Genomic DNA, 24,197 nt, shown 5'->3' with positions numbered 1-24,197 from the left:
GGCTTTAGGGCCCCCAGGATAATCCAGGAAGATCTTCCCATCTTAAGACCCTTAACTTCATTACATCCGCAAAGACGGTATTTCCAAACAAGATCACGTTCACACATTCCAGGGATTTGATGTGGGCTTATCTTTTCGGGGGCCACTCTTCAGCCTATTACACAGTGTAACTTTAAGATTTCCTGTAGCAAACAATGGTACTTGATTTCTGATAATGAAATAAACTGAATAAATACTAAATAAGAAGACTAAATCAATCTATGATCCTTGATTTTGACCAATTTAATACTTTTTAAAATGCTACTCTGAACACAGAATGAAAACTTACTAAAACTAAAACCGTCTCCTCCAACACAAATTGTCATCGTTACAAATGGTTAAAATAAACAAGTTTTGGGTAACTGTTTGGGTAATTTGGGATTATTGCCATTTGGCAAAGTAATTTGTGGCTAATTGGCTTTTGATAAATTGGTCATTTGACATGTTGATTTTTGGCCAACTGGCTCTTGGAGAAGTGATGTTCGTCAAGTTGGACTGCCTCCCACATGGGCCTGGGGCTTGATGTCTGGGGCCAGGCTGTGAGGCCCACACGGGCGCCTGGCAGGCTGAGCGCCTGGTCCAGGATCCAAAGATCATCTTAGATCAGGAGGGGAGAATCCCAGAAGACCTGGCCAGCCCCGCTTCATCGTGAGACCCTCCTCCAGGAGATTTGGGAGCTACAAATAATTAACAGAATGAGAGTGACCTTTCATTGACTGTGTGCTGGGCCCTGGGCTAAGTGCCTGTGGCATTTGACCCCTACAGCAAACCTGTGCAACAAGCATGATCGTCTGCATTTTACAGTGAAGGGAGGGGGAGGTTCAGAGAGTTTGGGTTACCTGGCCATGACCACACCGGCAGATGAGTGGCAGAGTGGGGATTCCAGACCAGGTAGGTTGTCTGTCTGCCTCTAAAGCCCATGCTGTTAACCACTTGGTCAGAATGAATCAGATACAGTCCTTGTTTTTAAGCAATTGCTGGTGCAGTCAGCTCATTCAGAAAGAATTTCTGTGGGCCTCATTGCAACCTGACAGTGAAGCCCTTTCCTGTTTCTCCAGATGAGGAAACCGAGGCCTGGATAAGGTGTGAGATTTCTGGAAGGTTGCACAGAGGATCAGCGTCAGAGCTGGGATTAGAACCAGGCGGGGCCTCATTCCTCCTCGCTCGGCCACCTCCACCTCCAGCCCGGCTCCTGGATTTCTGCTCCTTTGTGTCCTTTGTGTTGTCTCTGAAAGTGGGACAGACCCCAGAGGCCTCCCTGCCTTCCACCCCCCCAGCCCTCCTTGTTTATGTCCATGTTAATGGGCCTTTGCAGGCTGGTCCAGCTGCCGGGTGTGAGCCAGCGAGCCACCTGGCGCTGCGTCTGCCACAGAATGTTTACGGTGCGTGGAGCCGGAACGAAACAACATCCATCTTGTTGACTCTGCTCCCAAACACTGCACTCATTCATGGCCGGCCCGCTGACAGGGTCCCCGTGCTTGGCAGTGAGCTGCCACGGCTCACCCGGCAAAACCTGGCAGCCAAGCAGGGTGAGGAGGAAGCGGGCAGGCTTTGGGGACCTCACGTCCTGAGCCCAGGCCCTCCTGCCCCTTTCTGTCCCCACTCTTCTCTAGACAGTTGCCTGCGATAAGGTGGTACCCTGCAATGTCAGGGTTGGCCTGAAGAAATGATGCCCTGACACTGAGCTGGCATCAGAAGCACAGGTCAGTGATAGCCATAGGCTTCGGTGAGGCCCAGTGGGGCCATACAGGTTACCGTGAGGTGCCGTATGGTCAAAGCCAGCAGCCTAGCAGCCTGGCATCCTAGAGAGAGCCTGGGCGTGACCCCAGGCAGTTTACCGGCATGGTCCTCATTGCCTCCCAGACTTAGTTTCTTCATCTCTCCAGTAGGGTTAACGATGACCTCTGCCTTCAGAACTGATGGGAGAATCCTTGAGACGCACTCATAAACCAAGTTGTGCCTATGAATATCTTATCTCTTCCAGGAGGCTAAGGAGAGTGTTACCCCCTCCAGCCGCCATTAAGAGGTAGAAGTGAGGCACCATGGAGTGAGTGCCTCATGGGGACTGCAGAGAACTGGGTCTGATCCTGACTTGGCCACTGTCTGTGTGAACGTGGACAAGCCCCCTTGCTCTCTGTGGGCCTCAGTTTCTCTTTTCTGTAAAACAGAAGGCTGAGATTAGATGATCATTGTAATAGAGTTTTTAACCTGTTTTAGCCCTGGCATCTTAACATCAGAATGACTGAGGTAATGCTTCTTAGGATGTGTGTTTGTGGTCCCACTGGGAATGGCCTCCCTGGGCCTGTGGGTTGTCCTGTGGGTGGGGCATGGGATGAACACTATAACCCTGGCTAAGGGGTTATTCCAAGTCTAGAATCAAGTCCCAGGTCGGCTTGTTTCTAGGTGTGTTACTCGGGAGAAGTCATTTCACCTTTCCGGGCCTTGGTTTCCTCACCTATAAAATGGGCTAACTGATCTATCTAGCAAGACTATTGAGAGGCTCATGTGACCCACTTAGCATAGTACTCTGCCCTACCGGGTGCGGACATAACTTATGTCACGCAGTAAGGGCTCAGGAGTGGGACTCCCATCATTCCTGGGAGCAGCCAGTCACAAGGCAGGGTCAGGAGGAAGTGGCCACGACGCTGAAGAAAGGATGAGTACGCAGGTATGCCACCTCATCCTTGGGGATGGGGGGCACTTCAGTACTGGTACTGATCCGTCCTGATGTTCTTCTGTATTTAAAGGTCCATGTCACTCACCACTGACTGGCTCCTGAGGGCATCACCAGAGTCTGGTTCATCTCAGCGTCCAGTACCCAGGCCTGGCTCAGAGTAGGAGTGTCGGGGAGGGATAGGTGCTGTTCTTAGCACATTCCAGAGAAAGCCTTGGGTTCCTTTGGGAGGTGGCAGGCCCCTGGGTAGTGAGGAGCCCCAAGTGCTAGGGCCTGGGTTGGGGCAGGGGAGGCTGGGGCCTATCCAAGACCAGCCCCTCCTCTGGGTCGTGAGGCCTTTTGACAGGGAATTCAGTATGGCTGTGTGGGTCTAGAAAGAACACGAACATTTAGGGGCACCTCCAGTGCACTTCCTTTATTTTATAGGAAAGGAAACAGGCCCAGGGGCTGGGAGCTGCTCAAGACATGCAGTGAGTCTTCAGGGAAGCCTAGAATGCCAGGCTCGGCGTCCCTGCCCAGGGGGCCTTTCCTCGGACTCTTGACCCCAAGTGTGAGATATGGGGTCAGCACTGAACGTGAGGGCCACTGGACCAAAATACACCATTGATGCGTTTACTTTTAATGAGAACCTGCCTGCCTCCCCACGGAGGTGAAATGTGACCTCGTGGGCAGACTTTTCTGCAATCACAGCAGCCACGAGCATCCTCGAATGGGCTGTCCCTCATCAGCTGCGTTTCCTAGAAACCTCTTCCTTGCAGCCTGCAAAGTCCGGGCGGTGCAGCTGGGAGCAGAGCCCGGGCTGGGCCAGGGCAGTGTCCACCCACACTTCCACCACCTCACAGAGGCCTGCTGCTGTTTGGAATGAAAACACTGCTAGGTGCTGCTTCCCAGACCCTCAGACACGTTTGTGGATATGTTCGCTGCGTTTCCATCCCCCACTTCTCAGGGGAATCCGTGGGTTTCGGTCAGTAAAGCTGTAATGGCTGGAGCGGAGTCTGCGCCTGGCCGGCCCACCCCCAGGGGCTGAATCTTAGAGAAAAGGCTTCTTGTCTCTCTTGCCTTTCTAGATCTGCCTTTCCTGGCAGCAGGGGTTCACGAGTCATCCAAGGCCTCGTTCGTGGATGTGTTCGCTTCCACATTTCTTCTTCAAGTTTCCACCTGAGCCACACTGCATGGTGCACGGGGAGCTCTGACGGGGACCCAGGGCCGGGGCGGGTGGCGGCACAGAGGGCATGCGTGGTGTGGGGGGAATGGCAGGGACTCAGAGGAACAAAGAACAGGCCAGGTCTGTGAGCAGCTGGCCTCAGCTGCAGCAGGGAGCATGTTGGGAACGGCAGGAGAGGGGCTGGGGCCAACAGAAGGTGCTCCGTCTTGTTTTCCTGGCTTAGACATTCAGAAGCTATCTCATGGGTTGTGGGGGCCTTGGAGGGTGAGGAGCAGGGGGGGACTGGTCAGACTCTCGTGCTTTGGAAAGACCACCTGGCTGCTGTGGGGTGCAGGGATTGCATTCGGGGAAGAGGGGAGACTGTCGTCCAGGTGAAAGAGGTGTCAGTTTGAACTGAGGCAGAGATTGAGAGTGGTTAAGTGCGGGAATGGGGGGCTGAGGGAGAGAAGAGAGCTGAGTTGGGGAACATTGCAGGAGAGTGGGGAAGGTTTGGGGTGGGGGAGGAAAGGGGTGCAGAGGTGAGCTCAGTCTCAACCCCCCAGCCGCTGCTGATCAGCCAGTGCCGGGGACTGCACCTGCCGGAGCCCCTTCTGTGGCCTGCCTCTCTGGGGGCTTCCCAGAGTCAACGTGGCACAGCCCACCTTGTGTCCCCAGGCCCCTTCCCTGGGGACCCACCTGGGAACCATGCACCTGCCTTCTTGACGGTCCTTCTGGGTTCAGGGCTCTCTCTGTGTCCCTGAATCCAGAAACGGACCATGAGATTCAAAGACCTCAAGACATGGGCCCTCCCTCTGTGTGTCTGAGCACTGTAGAATCAGACACACTTGGCCAAAAGGCTCTCCGGTACTCCCCTCACTATGCGACTGTGGAGGAGGCCTTGCTTTCCCCATCTGAAAAATGAGTTGGCTGCGGTCGGGGGTTCACATCAGCGCTTCCTTTTCCTAACAGGGCCCTTCTTGTCCTGCCTCCTTTACTCTCCTAAAATGAAATTCACAGATAATGTAACCCGCCTACACCATAATTCTTAAAAATTCCATATAATGTTTCAATTGTATTATAAAAAAGAAACGAAAGGGAAGGAACTCCCAAGTAACGTGCATTTCCCCGCGTAAGCTGAGGCACAACCGCGCCAGGAGACGGGATGAAGTAGTCAGCTGCCTGCACCTGCGTGCGGCATCCCCGAACCGGCCAGCTACAGACACACAGACATCACAAGCTGAGTGACCGAGGGTGACGTGATTTTCTGAAATGGTGAACAACTCCTGGGCAAGTTCCAAACAAAACACAAGCCAGTCTTTCCTCAATGTACATGGTAGTTCCATTCCTGGAAAATTCAGTATATGTTAAGACCATGAAAAAGCTGTTTATATGTAAGATGGAGCTATGTTCTAGGCATAGGTGACGAGGTGGCTCATTTACAGTTCTTTTAAGTATCTGGAAAGATATACAAAAGTTAGTGGAGAGCTGACCCTCCTTGGGGCCCATCCCTGACTCCTCCCCACTAAATGACAGTGACTTCCAGTCCTTGTGACCAACAGAAATTCCCCCAGTGATTTTCAGCATGCTCCCTGGGGTAGAACATACACCCTGGAGAGTCCCTGTTGCAGTGATGCCCCTTGGGCCTGGTGGGTGACAGTGCAGACTGGAACACTGGCTGTAGTTCCTCGACGAGGGCAGAGGAGGAGAGCAGAAAGGCTTCCTGGAGGAGAGGCCCTGGGAGCTGTGTGGATTCAGATCTGGGGTACCAAGGTCGGGATTTTTTTCAGAAGCCAAAGCAACTTCTATGACTTCTTCAGTAGGCTTTGCCAGCCTTTTGTGGCCTTAATACGAAACAAACCATCTTTTCCAGAGTCTGAAAGTCTGATTCTCTCTGAGGGATGAGGAAAGGTTCCCTCTGCCTGCTCTGGGCTGCATCCCAAGATGCACCCTTTCCTGGAGGTCGAGGTGTCTTCCTGCAGGTGGTGGTATTTTCTCAGTCAAAACAACTGATCCTTCCCAGGGAGACCGGAGAGGGAGGATGGGGATTTTAACTAGCTGGCATCTCACATCCTACCCCACATTCCGCCAGCTGCCTGGAGCTGGGCATTTCTCCCTATTGTTATGTCTTTCTTCTTGTTTCATATACTTTTGAGCACTTTGGGGGAATATTTCATCCGTTAGGGGGAAGAGCCAGCATGAACATAGAGGTTAATTAGCCTGATTTAAAGGGAAAGAGGTTTTTTTCTTTTTTTAAGTCAAGCATGAAATAATAAATATATGCCTCACATAAACATTTATGGTCCTGTATTTACTGAAAAAAAAAAAGACAGATGGAATATGTTTGTCTTTGAGAAGTTTTTATAGATTCAACAGTCATTTCCTCTGAATTTCTTGTCATCCTATGACTCTTGGGCTGTTTGGGGCTTGGATAAAAAGTGGTTCTTGGTGATCATCACTTTTGCTCCCTGATGATTTGGACCAGCCAGGGTCGTGCGTGGGCTCGGGCACTCTAGGTAGTGGCAGGACTTCTGATTAGAGACATGTGGGATTTTACAATCCCAGAACCAGAGAATCTCCTCATGTCTCATCTGTGACATCACAGAATCTTAGAACCGTAGTAATTGAAATGCTTAGCTTTCTAAAAATGCATCATCTCAGAAGGAGAGAACTGTGGAATTTTAGAATCCCAGATGCATGGAAATTTCTCATTTTAAATTTTGGAATCTTGATGGCTCAGCATGAGAAAGTGTAGAAACAGAATTTTAAGAGAGACCAGTTTATTAGCCCTCCGCCGCCCCCCCCCAATATATTTACATACGCTAAATACACATAATGCTTTCTTCAGCCAGCCCCTGGGTTCCCTCCCCACTCAGCCTGGAATCTCAGTCACTCCTGGGGAGTGGGGGGAGCACACTAGCAGTCATTTACAACCAATGTGGGTGCAGCCTTTCAGCCTTTCCCAAGGATGGAGCTGGGAGGGGGAGGGGAGGAGTAGGAGGAGGGGGTGGGGAGGAGGACAGGCTAGGGGGCTGTGAGACAGCAGGGGGAGGGCAGAGGCTCCTCTTGAGGAGAGGAAGCCCTGAGTCCTGAGGACGTACTGGGCAGCGCATCTTTCGAATCAGTTCCCTTACCTCATGTGAACATGCCTATGTCCTTTAGGGCTGTTCTCTTCTGTAAGCCATTAAAAGGACAGGTACCCAGAGGTCCCCCAGGCTGATGTCTGGGCGTGCTCACATGTACCCTGCCCCGGAAGTGCTTGTGGTGGGCTGGGAGGGAAGGGTATGCTGGAAGATGGTCTGTGCCATGTTAGGGACAGCCAACTCCATCTTGGGTCTATACTCAAGGATGGATTTTGGCAGAGATTTTTATTAAAATAATAGAAAATATTTTGGAATGTGTAATACAGAGATTTTCAAAAGACATTATTTTAAAATTTGTGTAAGATAAAATTCACATCACGTGTGAGTGTGAACAGTTCCATGAGTTTTGACAAATGCATAGTCATTACGTCAGGAGTGCAACACCATTACAGTCAGCAATTGGGACAGTTCCCTCACCTCCCAAAGGAATGGCGAGTTTAGAAAACATTCCTATGATGAAGCCACCGCTCTCCCTGCATCATCTACTCTTTTCCTTCTAAGGTCTATTTTCAACACAAAACTCAGATGTGATCCCACGCCATAGGTGAGATCTGGTTGCTCCTGCTTTCCCCCTCTGATGGCTTCCTGATGCATCAGGGTAGAACCCAGATCCTCACCAGGACCTTCCCAAGACCCTGCCAGTCAGGTCCAGCTTGCTCATCACCTGCCCCTTTCACCCCTGCTCGATGGGCTACAGCCACCCCTGGACTTCTTGTGTTCCTACTCTGGAGAACACTCCTACCTCAGGGCCTTTGTACTTGCTGCTCTCTCTGTGGGAATGCTCTTCCTCCTGGTTCCACCTGGCTCTTTCCTTCTCTTAAGTTTCTGTGCAGACCCCTCAGAGACACCTGTCCTGACCATCTCCATCTCTACTTTCTAGCTTCTTACCCCTATTTTAATTCACAACGTTTATCTCTACCTGATATCGTAGGATATATTTGTGTGTTTGCATTTGAAATTGTCTTCTTCTCTCTTAGCAGAATGAAAACACTGTGAGAATAGGGATTTATCTTCCTCATTCATCCCTGCATTCCTGGTGACTGGTACCTAGAACACTGCATTTCTGGTGCCTAGTGCCTGGTCCTGGCACATAGGCATTTAGTGTACATGTGTTAAGTGGGTGAAGGAATTAATAGCATTTGATGTACATTTTGCATTTGATATTAAAGGAAATTTTGCATTTTTTTTACAACCCAGGTTATTTTCATGTCTATGGAATTTTGAATCCTGCCCTTTCCATTGAATATACTTCTCATAAATATTTTCCCTTCTAATTAAAGCCTTTGATAAATCCAGCAAAACCTATCAGATGCCTCGTGATGAGGCAAATTCATATAAAACATGATTGGCCATTGCCTCTGCCCTCCATCCCTTCTCTTCACAAATGGGGCTGTGAGATTGTTCATTTCTCTGGCGCTTGCAAGGCATGCTGGTCTTAGGAACTGACCGCCTCACAACCACATGAGACTTTCTCAGTTCCTTGTGTGCTGTGTATTTTGTGGTAAATGGGCTATTCCCAACATATCTAATAACTAAGAACTTTTTTCCCACATATTAGCTGGAAAACCACCAAAAGTATAATTTTTAAATTATGTAATAATATAACTCTGTACTTCTAATTAATTATAGTTTTTGCGCCACGCTATTGCATTATGGTGAGATTTTACTGTATCAGATTTAATGGCCACGTGAAATTTCTGAAGAACCTTACTGTAGTTTACCTAATAATTGTTGTATTATTAGATATACAGGCTGTCTCCTACTCTTTTCTGTTATAAACAACCCTGAACTGGTAAATTAAGAGATTTGTTTGTTTGTTTTAACAAGAATACCAGACTGGCGAGGGTACAGGGAAACAGGTATTTTCCTATACTGCTGATGGTATCAAATGATATATTCATATTCCTTTTGGAGAGCAATTTGAATTGCAGGTAGCTAAATTCTTAAAATTTTGCATGTCTTTTGATTCAGCCATCCCACATCTAGGAATTTATCTTAAGGCTGTAAATATGGACGGACATGAAGACAGGTCTATAAGGACATTCATTACATGATGGTTTCTAGCTTTAAACTTTTCTAAACAGTCTTAATCCCAATTCTGGAGGCTAGGTTAAATAAAGTATGTACAACCATATGATGGAATACTAGACAGTCATTAAAATTATTTGCTGGAAGGGGCTTTTTACATTTGGCTATACCAAGTAAGTTTGTATAAAATATAAAAACCAACTGTTTAAAGACATCAGAGGACTACCAAGACATCCAGGGCTTGAGAAACCAACATTCTGAAGAGAAAAGAAACGCACTGATGTGGATTTGACACTCTGTACCACTTCTTCCTTTCAGGTATTTGCCAATTTGCAAGTAGTGTAGGACTAAGAGAGAGCTGAACAGCTTTCTACAACCTTACTTTGCTGGAGAGACAAAAATTGGAGTTTAGGGTTACCAAGATAGGCAGTTCTGGAAGGGCCAAGATTCCATGGAGACAGGAAGTGGCAAAATGCAAGCCTAACATTCAGTGTGTTGCTTTTCCTTTCAAAATATTTGTTGGTTCTTAAGTGGCTCAGGCTAAGTGGCTGAGAAATCAACAGAGTATGGCAGTTAAGAGGTTGAGAAGCTAAGCAGAGCTTTCAACAGCTTCAAGTTCTAGGAAGACACATACTGAAGTTTAGTGTCAACCAAGGAAGAGGAGCCCTGGCCTCCCAAGCTTTTAATTGGGACCCCTGAAGGGCAGCATCCTAGGAGAAAGGATGAGTAAGACATAGAGCTACTTTTACAAAGACTTAAGCCCAGCTTTAAAGCAGCTAAAACCTAAAGTGGATAAAGACGATCTTCCCCTCTTTTAACTACTTATAAAAAGCAAAAGAGGGGCACCTCGGTGCTTAGCTGTTTAAGTGTCTGACTCTTGATTTGGGCTCAGGTCATGATCTTATGATTCATGAGATTGAGCCCTATGTCAGGCTCTGTGGCAGTGTGGAGCCTGCTTAGGATTCTTTCTCTCTCTTCTCTCTCTGTCCCTCCCCTGGCTCACACAGACTCCCTCCCTACCCGCTCTCTCTCTCTCAAAATAAATAAACATTTTTTTTTAAGAAACAAAAGGAAATTCTCTCTTAGGAAGATAACATCATCTGAGGCCTGTAAAAATTTCATACACAACATTGGGAATTTAGTCAAAAATTATCTGGGATACAAGGAAACAGGAGCAAGAGGGGGAGAATCATGATAAAAACAGATTCACAGGTAGTCCACATTTTGGGGTTATCAGACATAGCATTTAAAATAACTGTCATGAATATGTTTGAGAAAATAGAGAAATGGAGAATTTCAATATATCTGAAAGCTGTAAAAATCAATGAATTGGAAAATTAAAAGATACAATAAGCTTAAGGACTCAAAGGTGGATTTAATAGATTAGATATGGCTAAAGAGAAGATTAATGGATTGGAAAATAGATTAGTAGACAATATCTAGACTGAAGCTTGCGTTTAAAAAGATGGAATACAGAAGAGAGCATAAGAGGTTTATAGAACATGATGAGAAGGTCTAACATACATTGTTTCCCCAGGAATGTAGAGGAAAGATAATGGACAGAAGTAATATCCACAGTGATAATGGCCAGCAATTTACCAAAACTGACAGAAGACATCAAGCCACATATTTAAGAAGCCCTATGAACTTCAAGCAGAATAAATACAAAGAAATTCACATCTAGGGGTGCCTGGGTGGCTCAGTTGGTTAAGCGTCTGACTTTTGATTTTGACTCAGGTAATGATCTCACTGTTTGTGAGTTGGAGCCCCACACAAGCTCCATGCTGAGAGTGCAGAACCTTCTTGGGATTCTCTCTGTCCTCTCTCTTTGCCCCCCCCCCCAACTCACTCTCTCAAAATAAATAAATAAACTTAAAATAAAAGAAAATCACATCTAGGCACATCTTAGTCATAGTCAAACTGTTGAGAATGAAACATGAAGAGAAAACTTTAAAAATAGAGATGGGGGGCAATGTAGTATCTTGAAAGACTTAAAGATGACTTTTCAGCAAAAATGATGAACTCGAGAAGACAGTGGAATGAATCTGTAATGTACTGAAAGAAGGTGACCGCCAACCTAGAATTCTATACCCAGCAAAAGTATCACTCAGAAGTAAAGGGGAAAAAAGAATATTTTTAGACAAACAAAAGTTGAGAGAATTCTTTGTCAGCAGACTTAACAATTTTTTAAATACCTTCATGTAGAAAGAAAATGACTCCCATATGGAATCAGTAGAAGGTAAAATATTTGAATAAATATAGACTATATAAAACATTGATAATATCTGGTGAGGTTTAAAAATATATGTAGAATTAAAATACACACAAGAATAACTCAGCGAGAGAGCAAGAGAAAGAAAGTGTGTGTGTGTGTGTGTGTGTGTGTGTGTGTGTGTGTGTGTGTAGAGTCCTGAGGTTCTTGCACTTTACAGGAGATAGTAAATATACTAGTCTGTATTAGACTGCATGCAATAAGTCTACGATGGAGACTATAATTGCTAGAAAACCACTAATAATAAAAGAATGTGTTTAGCAAGTTAATAGAGATAAGAAACTGGTATGATAAAAAAAAATCCCTGATCTGAAAGAATGCAAGAGAGAAAAAGAATATAGAGTAGGTGGGACAAATAAAACACAAGTAGTAAGATTGTAGATTTAAAGCAAAATATAAGTTACTTACATTAAATGTAAATGGTATAAATGAACTACCCAACAACAAAAGTCACAGTAGATAAGAATTATTTTCTAGAAGAATATTGTATTAGTAAGGATGCTTTTTGTTTTAAGTAACAGAAAACCCATTTGAGATAGGCTTAAAATTGTATAGGAACTTCACTCTTCACACAAAACGTTCTTAGCGCCACCAATGCTATGATTTAGTGTCTCTTGGTTTATTGTTCTTGCCTTCCAACCAACTTCCCGTGGGAAGACAAGATGGCTCCCCCTAGCTGTCAGGGCCTCACGCCTCCTCACTTGCATGTAAGGGAGGAGAGGCTGCTCTTTCCCCAGTTGTCAACAGAAGTTCCAGGACTCTAGTTAAACCAACTTGTATTATGTGCCAATCACTGTGGCACTGTGGCTGGCAAGAGAACGTCATGCTGATTGGTTCAGGCTTCCACTGCCCCCTCTGGAGTGGGTTAATGAGAAAACAATGAGGCAAACACTCACATGGCGTCTACTGTGTGCCAGGGGTACTATCTATCGTAGGCATTTTACGTGTGGTATAGGAACCCATTTCAACTTCATAAACCGGCACAGAGATGTTAAATAGTTTGACCCAGACAAGGTCACAGCTAGTAAATGGAAAAACCAGGATTCAAACCTAGTTAGGCCCCAGAATCTGCATCCCACATGCTATCTATACTGAGTCTCCTTCTCAAGCCCCATAGATATAGGAAATATGGGACTGTGTTAAGGAATGAATACTATGTGTAATGGACTGGATGTTTGTGCTTCCCCAATCCATATGTTGAAAGCCTAACCCCCAGTATGACTGTAATTGGAGATGGGGCCTCTAAGGAAGTAATTCAGGGTAAATGAGGTCATAAGGGTAGGGCCTGATCCAATACAATTAGTGTCCTTAAACGAAGAGATACCAGAGGGTATGTGCATTCACTCCCTCCCTCCTTCATGCCCTCTCCTCCTCCCTCTCTCTTTTCTTTCTCTTTCTCTTTTCTTTCTGCATACACTGAGGAAAGGCCATACGGAAGACATAGCGAGAAGACCACCATCTACAAGCCAGGGAGAGAGCTCTCACCAGATACCAAATCAGCAGGAATCTTGATCTTAGACTTCCTGCCTCCAGAACTGTGAGAAAATAAATGTCTATCGTTGAAGCCAGCCGGGCTGGGGTGTTTTGTTATGGCAGCCCAAGTGGACTAACACACTGGGGAAGCAATCACTGCATTGCCTCTAAATCCCTTCATGATGGGCAACAACATCAGGCCAATCCTGCCTTCCAAGTCCGAGAGAGCTGGGCTTGCATCTCCCGACTCCACCCTCTGCCAGCTGCGTGACCTTGGACAAGTCAGTTACTCTTGCTCTGGAAAATGGCACTGGTAACTCTGGCATGGAAAGAGCCTAGTACTTCTCAGGTTTCACTAGTCTGAGTTCCCGTAAATAAATCTAGCTTAGCTTTAAAGGGGGAGTTTATAGAGTTTGGGGGATGTGGGATAAGAGACGATGGGCAGCCATAAGCCCGGTGTGAGGCCTTGAGCATTAGGCTCTGCGGCTCCAGAAGCCCTGACAAGGTTACAGGCCCCCTGATGGCTGTGAATGCCCCAAGGTGGCTCCAGCCTGGGTGAGTGGGCCTTGGCTAGCTCATCCCACCTGGTCTGTGGACATGAGAACGAATCTGGCTGTGTGCCTTCCTGCTTCCCCTCTTTCAGAAGCCCCCACCTCCTGCTGTTTGCCAGACCTTTGGGTTTGGTGAGGAGAGGGAGGGGACGGTGCAGCCTGGTGAGGCCAAAGGGGTCCTGCAGGGTGGCAGTGCGGGCCCTGCTTCTGCTGTGTGTCCTGAGAGAACCACTCGCCCTTCCTGGGCCTGTGAAGTGGAGCTCTTGTCTCCCACTCTGTGGGATCTCTAGTGTTCCTCCTGCCCCGGCCTGGCACTCCCACTACTCAGAGGGGAAAGCTGAGGCTCAGAGAGGGGGCCAGGGCCCTGCTCTACCCTGACCGAGCCTGCAGAGCCCAGGCTCAGACTCAGGACCCCATTAGCCTGAAGTTACCCTTCTTTGGCCATTAGTGCTCACTACTTGGGAACACGCATTTCTGTCCCAAGAGACACAGGTCACCCTGGAAGGCGATTACTCTGTCTCCTCAGCCCGTCAAGAAAGTAAAACAGAGGGACCTTTTCTAGGGTGCTGCACCCACCGTGCCTCTAAATACATTAACTCATTTACTCCTCACTGCCTTTTTCTGGAGCTGGGATTCTTATCCCTGTTTTACGTATGAAGAAACTGGGGCTCGGAAGGGTGAGGTAGGTCATCTAGGGTCACATAACCAGAAAATTCAGGGTAGGGCCAGGGCTTCAATCTGGGTGGATGTGTCACAAAAACAAGTGACAGTGACAGTCCTTCCAGCCACCCACCTTCCCAGGGTTTCCAGGCACCTCCTGCGGGTCCAGCCGTGTGCTAGGAATGAGGGGAATATCTCCAAGGGGGCCTTGGTGTCTAAAGAACCTTACTGTGTGACCAAGATAAGCCTGTCCTTCATCTAGGTTCATGTTTTCTGTATGTGAAGTAAGTTGGACAAAATCATGTCTCAGGAGGCATTGACATTTAGCATCTCTGGGGCTCCACAACTCTTGTCCCGAAGGTTTTTATAGACTTGTGGGGGAGGCAGGGTTCTAACTGCACTTAAAAGCATCAGTGTGGTAGTACAGAGTGGTGTAATCTTGATTTTGTGGTGACATGGTGGGGATTTAGAAATAAAATATTTCAAGTACTTGGCATGCGCTGGGTGTGCATAAAGTACACCTTGAATGGTAGCTGTTCACAGAGACTGCTGTGAGCTGAGGTAGGGGAGCTCGGAGGGCAGGGAATATCCTGGAAGGAGATGCACTACTCCCAAGCTCTGAGGGCCCAGAGGAGTTTGGGAGGTGTCAGGCTGTCCTCACTGGGTGGGTGAGGATGTGTGCAGCATAGCAGCAAAGCACTATGGGAGTGCAAGGTAACGCCCAAGTGGAGGGATGAGCCCAGGCTGTGAGGGCCCCCCATCCAGGCCAAAGGGACTTCATTTATTGAATGCCTGCAAGGGGCCAGCCCTGCATTCAGTATTTTCCAGGGGTTTTCACATCAACTCCACCTTCTAAAAATCTCCCCGTATTACAGATGCAAGAAGGTGCGATGGTTTCATATTTTGAATCTCTGTCTTTCTAACTGCAAAAACCCTACCTCTAAATGCTGCATGAGCTCAGGGGTTGGCAGATTACAGCCCCAGAATCAATGAGCTGTTTTTCTAGATAAAATTTTATTGAAACAAAGCCCCATTCATTCATTCACATATTGTCTGTGGCTGCTTTTCACTGTTGAGTAGTTGTGGCAGACTGTGACCTGCAAAACCTACAATATTTGCTGCTTTGCCCTTTTTTAGAAAACATTTGTTAGAGTAAAAATGTTTGCTAGACTAGATAGCTGAGTCAGAAGATTCAGTGTATGTCTGAGCCCTGCACTTGCTGTGTGAGCTTAGGCAAATTGCTTGCCCCCTCTGAGCCTGCCCAGCCAACTCTTGACGGTTGTGGTGAAGGTCATAGGTGATGGCTGCAAAATGTTTTCTATACTGTGAAGTGTGGTACCCTGTCGCCAGCCTGGCACCTGGTGGACACTAAAACTCTGCTTGTTGGTGAACGAGGAACAGTCATTGTGCAGGCCTTCCTAGACCCAGCTGCTGGCTGCTCCTGGGACCGCAAGGAGGTGGCATCTGGGCCTGAGATGCTGAATGCATCATTGTTCTTCTTGTGCAGACTTGGCAGGTTTAAGCATAAATTAAAATTCTTGTGGGGAGTCACCTTATATGTGGTACCACTTTATAGCCAAGTCATTACGGTAATTTGCAAAACTCTCTGGTGTGTAACTGGAGTCATTTGCTTCAGATTTGCTGGCTGTGACCTCATTCAGGCTGCCCGGTCCTGCATTTGGTGACCCTTGAGTCTTGGAGACTTGTCCTGAGTCTGGCCTCAGGGTTAGCCAGACCTGACATTCTGGGGCTAGAATACAGGGGCTTTGCCTCCCTCATGGATAAATAGGAGAAGAAAATGATTATCGTTATCATCCTCATTTCTCTTCAAGTGCTGTGCGCTAGGCGCCATGCCAAAGGCATTGTGTCCATAATCTCGTGTGATTGTCCTCACAACCTTGTGAGTAGCTGTTAGCACCATTTTACAGATGAGAAAACAGAGACTTAAAGAGGAAACTAAACCAAACCCTTACCTAGTCCCGGGGGTGCCATCCAGGCTGTGCTGTGGATTTGCTGTCTGACCAAGGCAGGTCCTTTTCTTCTCTGAGCCTCAATTTCTTCATCTGTTCATTAAATGAGTGGGCAGTCCGTTCCAGCCCTAACATTCTAGAATTTCTCACTAACTTATAAAAGCGAACATAGGACTTCCTCACCCTCCAAGTCTCCAGTGAAGCTTCAATTACATGGAAACCAGGTCCAGGATCTGCTCTTGGCTCCAGTGGCACAGAGAGAGACATGGCTGCGGGCACAGCCCTTCCCAGGGCACCTCCCTCCCCCAGCCTGCCTCAGGGCAGCAGGGCCAATGTGCCCTTCTCATTCCCCTGCCTGTGCAGGAAAAGATTGCCCTTGCTCCCTGGAGATGAAGAGTGAGCAGGGGTGGTTCTTGGGACGCCTTTGGGGACGGAGAAGCAAGATACCAGTAGGTGGGAGGGCAGTGGGAGGCCCCCTGGCTGACTGGGACCCGTGGTGGGCAGTGGTAACAGCATCTCTGGGACACACATTATAGTCTATGGTTTAATTTCCAGCCTTTGAGAAAGCAGGTGGCCCAGGGAAGGGTCTGGCATGGGCTTTGGGAGACCTGGGTTTGGGCCCCGACTGTGCCAGCAGTTGCCACGAGACCTGGGACAGTCGCTTGCCAGCTCTGATGCTCCCCTCCCTCTGTGAGTTAGGGAGGCTGATGCATTTATCCAGAGTGTTGTGAGGGTCACACAAGACAAGCTTGGATGGGCTTGGAGCCCTAAACAGTGCCAAACTGTGACCTGAGGGGCTCCTTCTTTCCTCCCTCCAAGAGCCGGCTTCTTTGTTTATTGTAGGAAGACATCTTACATATCCAGTGGAGAAGAAGCCAACGGGCCTTAATTATTTGTCGGGTAATAACTGTTTTTTCCCACGGAGGTGATGGGTTTGCATCTCAGCAATGCCCTTTACTCCCTGTGTGACTTTGGGTAAACCACTAGACCTCTCTGAGCCTTCATGTGCTTGTCTGTAGATGGAGTGGTCCTATCCTGTGACAAAGACTGAAATTCAGGAGCCATTGGAATGGTTGTACTTTGACTTCCCACAAGACCCCCCCCCCAACATGATCTTCATTGGAGTCAAAGATGGGGATGCCTGTTTGGGGGTCCCCAGTTGTTCATCGGTTGGCTGAGAAGCAGCAGGACCGAACTCAAGCTTTGAAGTCTGAGAGATCTGGGTTTGAATTGTGACCCCCACCTCTTATTCCCGAGCCTGGTCAGGGGCACTTAGTCTCTCCAAACCTCAGTTTTTCTCATCTGAAAAATGGCTCGAATGAGTCCGCCACACAGGGACGGACACTTGAAGGGAACCATGTGCCTCATGCCTAGGAGGGGCTTGATAAGCGCTGGGCTCCCCGGCGCCTTTCTGGGGGCCCACCTTCCATCGCTCCACACATCCTCCTTAAGTGAAGGGAGGATAAGCAACCCAGAGGCCCCCAGTGGGTCTGGTGGGTTTTTGGAGGAAGCTCAGAACCACCTCCCCAACCCAAAGACTGGGAGAAAGACCCTGGCAAAACAGCCCCGTGTGATGATTAAGCTTTCTTTGCTCCAAATGCTATTAATGGTCATAAAATTATCCACAGTTTTCTGAGGCCCAGGCCCAGGGTCTGCCTCAATGGGACAATAAAATCGCATGCAGAAACGATTTGGAAAAGGGAGAGACCGCCAAGCAGAGCTGGGGCTAAACGAGCGGCAGCCTGCTCTCATTAACTCAGGCCATTCACATTTGTTACCAGGGATTTCTTTTTAATTAAAAAACAACCAAGTTATTAAAAAATAGGCTTGTGAGCGGCTGGCCCAGCAGCAGCCGGAGCCAGCGGGAGTGAGCGTTCCTCGCAGCAGGAATGAGCCCAGGGAAGGTGACAGGCGCTTCTGAGCAAATCTTCATGCGTGCCCTCTCCAGCAGGCTCGCCTGTGCTTGGGAATGCAGAGGCTCAGCTGAGCCCCTCCTCGGCCCTGGGAGCATTGCTTCCGGGCTGCAAACTGCAGTGTGCTTGGCAGGTGGATGCCTGGAACCTGTCAGAGCTGTGGGCACTCGGCAAGTCAGCACGCAGGCTCCAACCCCCTTCGGGTTGGGCGAGGATTAGGGTTGGGTGAGGTGGATCCTTGAGGATGGGGTTGCATTTTTGTCTAAGAGGCTACTTTTTGTCACGTAGCGATTCAGAATTGGGGTTTGGGTGCGACAGACCTGAGCCAGAGATCCAGCCCAGACTCTTACTAGCTGTGTGATCTCGGGCAAGTGACATAAGTTCCCTGAGCCTCTGCTTCCGCTGTGCCTCTCCTCATCCTCAGTCTCGGCGGCTAAAATCAGGACCTGGGGGCAGCTCCCTGCTCATCTTAACGGCTTGTCTTGCTCAGAGTTGACCGTACTGGACAAATACCTGGGCCTGTTAATAATGCTTTATCATAGGGGCGCCTGGGTGGCTCAGCCGGTTAAGCGTCCGACTTCGACTCAGGTCACGATCTCACGGCTCGTGAGTTCGAGCCCCGCATCGAGCTCTGTGCCGACAGCTCGGAGCCTGGAGCCTGCTTCGGATTCTGTGTCTCCCTCCCTCTGTCCCACCCCTGCCAGTATTCTGTCTCTTTCTCTCAAAAATAAATAAAACATTAAATAAAAAAGAATAATGCCTGTAGGACACTTCATGCTTTTCAGAGTGCTGTTTGACAATGAGAACAATTTCCATTCCTGGAGCTCACCCACTAGGTGCCAGCACTGTGCTGGGGGCTTTGCACCTCAGCTCTCAAAACCTCACGGCCATCTCTGGAGAGCTGGCGCCCTGTCTTCATTTTACACCAGGGAGCGGAGGGTCAGCCTCGGGGAGGGATGTGTCCAAGGCACAGACTTGGTTAGGGGCGGTCGGGGCTCACCCCGAGGTCCATCAGGCCCCAAAGGCCGTGTCTTGTCCTCCTTAGGGTTATGGCTGCCAGGTGACAGGACAGAAAGACTGAGAACATAGCTTCCAGATTAACTCTCCTCGTGCTGTAGAAGAGAACGCTGAGGCCCAGAGAGAGGAAGTAGCTTCTAACAACCGCCTAACAGTTTTGTTACACTGTGTACAGTTTTTTTTTTTTCAGGGTTTTCATATCTTCTCCCTCAATTAGTCTTCATAAAAACCCAGTAGCTGGGCAAGGCGGGGCATGTGACAGTTAGGCTGTCAAAGAACCGTGGAGAATCGTGACGTGGTGCAGTTTGGGGAATAACGTAGATTGAGTTTTGGTGAGAACAAGAACAGATGCTGTTGAGCGAGCACCTGCTCCGGGACGTACGGACATCAGAGCTGCTCACCCGGCCTGCCCGGCAGCGCAGCCCCAGCATGCATCCGTGCACCTTGTCGCATGAGCGCTCGGTGACCAGCGTGAGGGTCATAGATGGTTACGTTCCAGGAGGCAGGAGCTCGTCTGCCTGGTTTGCCACTGTTTCCTGCACCTGGCAGGGTGTTGGTACATCGTCAGGGCTCAGCGCTTGTGTCAGGGTCCTTCGACTACTGGAGCTCAGCATCCGCATCTAAGTATTGGGGATTTTATTCCCGATCCTGCTGCTGATTATGGAAATTAAATAAGGGATCCCCAGTGCTTTGAATGCAGCAGAGGTTCAGTTAGTGTGCTCTGTCCCACGCTGTGCCCCGGAGACTGCCCTCTCCCTGCACCCCTCTGCATGCTATCTCCACTCACGTTGTCTCCTCTTCCTGTCTTTCTTTGCACAGTGAACGGGAGCTACGGCCACTGCACGCCAGGCTCGGAGAAGAGCCTGCTGGACCTGGACCTTGCGGAAGGCCCCGGCCCCACCTGCCGCCAGGGCCTTTTCCTCCCCGCGGGCACCCCACCACCCCGGGGCCACCCCCCAGCCTGCGAGAGGCTCCTGCACTTCCCCCACCCTAGCAGGTAGGTGCTCTATCCTCGCCCATCAGCTGCCTTCTGCAGACACTTCCTGAAGGTCAAGGACCTCACCTGGTCTGCCCGGTTGTGGGATACGCAGGGGAACTGTCGCACGGGAGGGCCGGGGACCAGCCAAAGCCCGGTAGCACAGTGGTGGCTGCCTGGTCTAGGCCTTGAACCTCTTGCGTCACGTTGCCTCATGAGAGACGGAGATGGTTTTCTTGGGGTGTCTTTCCCCATTGCGGAAGCCGAGGTGGCTTTTCACAGAGAATCAGTAATTTCAGAAGAGGATGATGCATGGTGGGATGGGGATGGAAAACCCAGCTCAGGGTTTGTGTGCACTGTGCTGTCAAACCCTGGACTACTCCTGGAGGGAGGGGCTCCTCCGCCTGGGGCCATCTCCTGCCCCAGGAGGCCATACCTCGCAGAGCCCTCCTGCCAGGTGACCTTCATTCAGTGCTTGCACATCTCCAGTGATGTCCACTTGTGGACAGATGTTCTATCAGATTGCGTATTAGGCTGGAATCTGCCTCCTGGGGTCCCAGCGGTGCCTCTGTGCCCTCTGGTTTGTGACCTCTGACACGCAGAGGTCAACCGCCGGCAGGCCGCTGTTCCCATAGCTCAGCCCCAGGGCCTGCACCTCCCCGCCTGGGCATGCTGGCCGAGGCCTGCCTCACAGATAAGAGATGCTAAAACCTGGCCCAGTTGCCTGTTCGCAATTCATTCTCTTATCATTTATTATGTGCTGTGCGCCGGGCACTGTAGGATGCTGGAGATGCCTTGGCAAAAGAAGCAGAGGGGCGCCTGGGTGGCTCAGTCGGTTAAGCGGCCGACTTCGGCTCAGGTCATCATCTTGCAGTCCGTGAGTTCAAGCCCCGCGTCGGGCTCTGTGCTGACCGCTCAGAGCCTGGAGCCTGTTTCCGATTCTGTGTCTCCCTCTCTCTCTGACCCTCCCCCGTTCATGCTCTGTCTCTCTCTGTCTCAAAAATAAATAAACGTTAAAAAAAAAATTAAAAAAAAAAAAAAAGAAGCAGAGAGCTCCTCAGTGGCGTTGACGGTCCAGTAAGAGCTTCAGGTGAGAGGTATTACTAAATAGCAGGATGCTTATTCTTCCACACGGAGCCTTTTTTTTTTTTTTTTTTTTTTTAGCACATAGAATCCCTGTGGCCTTCATTGGTATTAGTGAGACTTCTGATTTCTAGGAGTGTGTTAGTCTGCTTGGGCTGCCCTAGCAAAAGATCACAGCCTGGGTTGTTAAAACAACAGAAGTGTATTTCTCACAGTGGTGGAGGCTGGAAGTCTGAGGTCATGGTGTCCCCTCAGGCTTCTCTCCTTGACTTGCAGACGGCCACCTTCCTCACATGGCCTTTCCTTTGCTTGCACGCCCTTCGTCTTCTAAGGATGCCAATCATATTGGATTAGGGCCTCACTCTTACAACCTCATTTAACCTCATTTCCCTCCCCAAAGGCCCTGGCTTCAAAGACCATCCCACTGGGGGTTAGGATTTCAGCATGGGATTTTTGGAGGGACGCGACTGAGTACGTAAGAAGGAGCAAGCATCTTTTCGACTTCGAGCCGCGTGTTGGTCAGTGACAGGCCAGTGCGTTTATCTGCTTGATTATTCACTGACGCTCCCCCCAGCAGCATCTGGTTTATCTAGGGAAGTTCTTCCTATCTCAGGGTAGAAGCCATGCTAACTTAGGGAAAGCTAAAGCAGGTGGGATTTTTCTTTTATTTATTTTGATACAGATGATCCAAAATATTTGTCATTTTGAGTGTCATTTTGACGATTTAGAGCCTGTACCTAGAACCCCACATACGCATTGATCTGAGGGGCTGCCATTTCTTCTGCTGATGTGACAGCATCATACCCCCTCATTTTCCTGAAGCAACAGAGGGCTCTAGCCCCTGTCCCACATCCAGTTGGATCCTCTCCCTTCTCCCTCCCATTGGACTGCCTTATGTTAGGGACCCCTCCCCTCCCTTCGTACTGCCCCCTTCCTGTGCTCTGGCTCCTTGACCCACTGCCTGGGTTCTGGGAGGCCTTCTTGCCTCCAGCCCAGATTGCTTGTTTGCTTGCTTGCTTGCTTTCTTTCTTTCTTTTTGCTTTCTTAATTTTTTAATGTTTTTATTTTATTTTTGAAAGAGACAGAATGTGAGTGGGGGAGGGGCAGAAAGAGAGGGAGACACAGAATCCAAAGCAGGCTCCAGGCTCTTAGCTATCAGCACGGAGCCTGATGCGGGGCTTGAACTCACGAGCCACGAGATCATGACCTGAGCCGAAGTTGGATGCTTAACCGATTGAGCCACCCAGGCACCCGGGCCCAGCTTTCTAATACTAATAAAAATGGCTTCTGCTTTCTGAGTGCCTCTAATGTGCTTGTGCACATCTCTCATTTAATCCTCACTGCTAATGAGTGACAATCCTGGAGTACTTGCTATGTGCCACACACTAGGCCAAGCACTCTTCATGTTATTAGCTCACTCAATTCTCGTCTGCCAGAGGGTGGGGAAATTGAGGTTAGAGAGGCCACAAAACCAGCCTGAGGTCACCCAGCAAGTGATGAGAGTATTAAGTAATGTCAGCGATACCTTGACTTTGTCATTTCTGTGCTAAAAATGACTACCCACCACTGCTGTGGTCAAGAGAATGTATTCGTACATGCAGTTTGAGGTCTAGCCCCATCACTGGCTTTCTGGGTAACCCCAGGCAGGATGCTACTCTTTCTGGGCCTTGTTGCCTTACCTGTAAGGTGAGGATAGGAACACAGAGTGCACAGGCCACCAGTAGTGTGGGAAGGCGCCCTGTGATCTGGCTGCTGCCTGCCCACCCATCACGTTGGCCTCCTGGCTTTGGGACCCGTGGGCTGCACACTTTCCCACCTTCATGCCTCAGCCTTCAGAACTCCCCCTTGATTGCTTATGTTTGCCAGAACTCTGTCCGCCTCTTAGCAGAGTTTAAGTGTTCCCATGAGAGCCGGTCCTCGGTCTCCCCTGTGAGAAGGGAAGCTTCTCGAGGGCAGGGACCTGGTTTATGAAACATCTCGTGTCCTCAGCATCACAGAGCACAGAGGGAAAAGCCTGCAGAGTGACCTCACTGGCCCCTAGCCCAGGCTGTAGCCCCTGAACCAAAGGGTGCATGAACCCCATGAGATCCAAAGACACCCTCCTTTCCGCTTGAACCTCTGCCCGAGAAACACTAGTTTTCCCAATTTCAGCAGCTCCCTTCCAGGGACCAGGATGACAGACAGAGTTGGAGTTCTTGATACTCACAACATTGAAGCTGCCAGGAAACGTAATGGTCATCAAATTACATCATTTTATATAAGAGGAAGCTGGGGCCCCTGGCAGTACATTGTTGTGGGAAAATCCCAGGCTTCTGATTCAGACAATCTAGGTTCAGATTCCTGCTCTCACACTAACTGCCTCTGAGGGCTTGGGCAAGTTGCTTCAGTTTTCCGAAGTATAAAACAGATGGTGGTCTCTCCCCCGAAGAATTCAGTTATGCATTCGGCAGATACCACGCATCGGTTCTGCTGGGGTCGGGTTGCGTGGGACAGCCTTCAGGAAGGTTCCTGGCATGCAGGGCTGCTCAGCAGTTGTTTGCTCTGTCCAGGGACCCCTGCTCACAGTTTCCAGAGATGTGATGGGAGTTGTCTGGGGAACCCAGGGCTCAGAGGCAGAGCAGGGCAGGAATCGCTGCCGGCCTTCCAGGGACTGAGGGACCCACGAGGACAAGCAGGGGGCTGTCTCAGCTAGCATTTGGAGCCAGGAGACACCACAGCCTGAGCTGTCCCCTCCCCACCCGATGCTCATAGGTGCTATAACTGTTCTCTTGATTGCTTCTCCTGTTCTCTTCTGCTGATTATTTAGCCTGATGCTAAGCTGGGTTTTTTTTTTTAATGTTTATGTATTTGTTTTGAGAGAGAGAGCGAGCAGGGAGAGAGGCAGAGAGAGAGGGGGAGAGAGAATCCCACGCAGGCTCTGTGCTGTCAGCATAGAGACCAATGTGGGGCCCAGTCCCATGAACCACGAGATCATGACCTGAGCTGAAATCAAGAGTTGGACGCTTGGGGCGCCTGGGTGGCTCAGTCAGTTAAGCATCTGACTTCGGCTCAGGTCATGATCTCACGGTTCGTGAGTTCGAGCCCCGTATCAGGCTCCATGCAGAGAGCTCAGAGCCTGGAGCCTGCTTCGGATTCTGTATCTCCCTCTGTCTCTGCCCTCCCTTGCTTGTGCTCTGTCTCTCTCTCTCTCTGTCTCTCTCTCAAAAATAAATAAACATTAAAAGAAAAGAAAGAGTTGGATACTTAACCGACTGAAC

The 24,197-nt window shown here is 49.2% G+C and overlaps 1 protein-coding gene across 2 annotated transcripts in view; it reads left to right on the top strand.

The window, feature by feature from the left end:
* The window catches only part of GLIS1 (GLIS family zinc finger 1), a 229,394-nt gene that overhangs the window by 119,119 nt on the left and 86,078 nt on the right, over positions 1 to 24,197 (top strand). For both annotated transcript variants that reach the window (XM_023258716.2, XM_023258715.2), the window contains exon 3: positions 19,701 to 19,878. In XM_023258716.2, coding sequence (XP_023114484.2) covers positions 19,701 to 19,878 — 178 coding nt within the window. The remainder of the gene's footprint in view (positions 1 to 19,700; positions 19,879 to 24,197) is intronic.

This window comes from Felis catus, chromosome C1 (assembly GCF_018350175.1).
Source record: "Felis catus isolate Fca126 chromosome C1, F.catus_Fca126_mat1.0, whole genome shotgun sequence".
NCBI classification, from domain to species: domain Eukaryota; kingdom Metazoa; phylum Chordata; class Mammalia; order Carnivora; family Felidae; genus Felis; species Felis catus.
The sequence above is the reverse complement of the archived record's forward strand: the minus strand, read 5'-3'. Positions and strand labels throughout refer to the sequence as shown.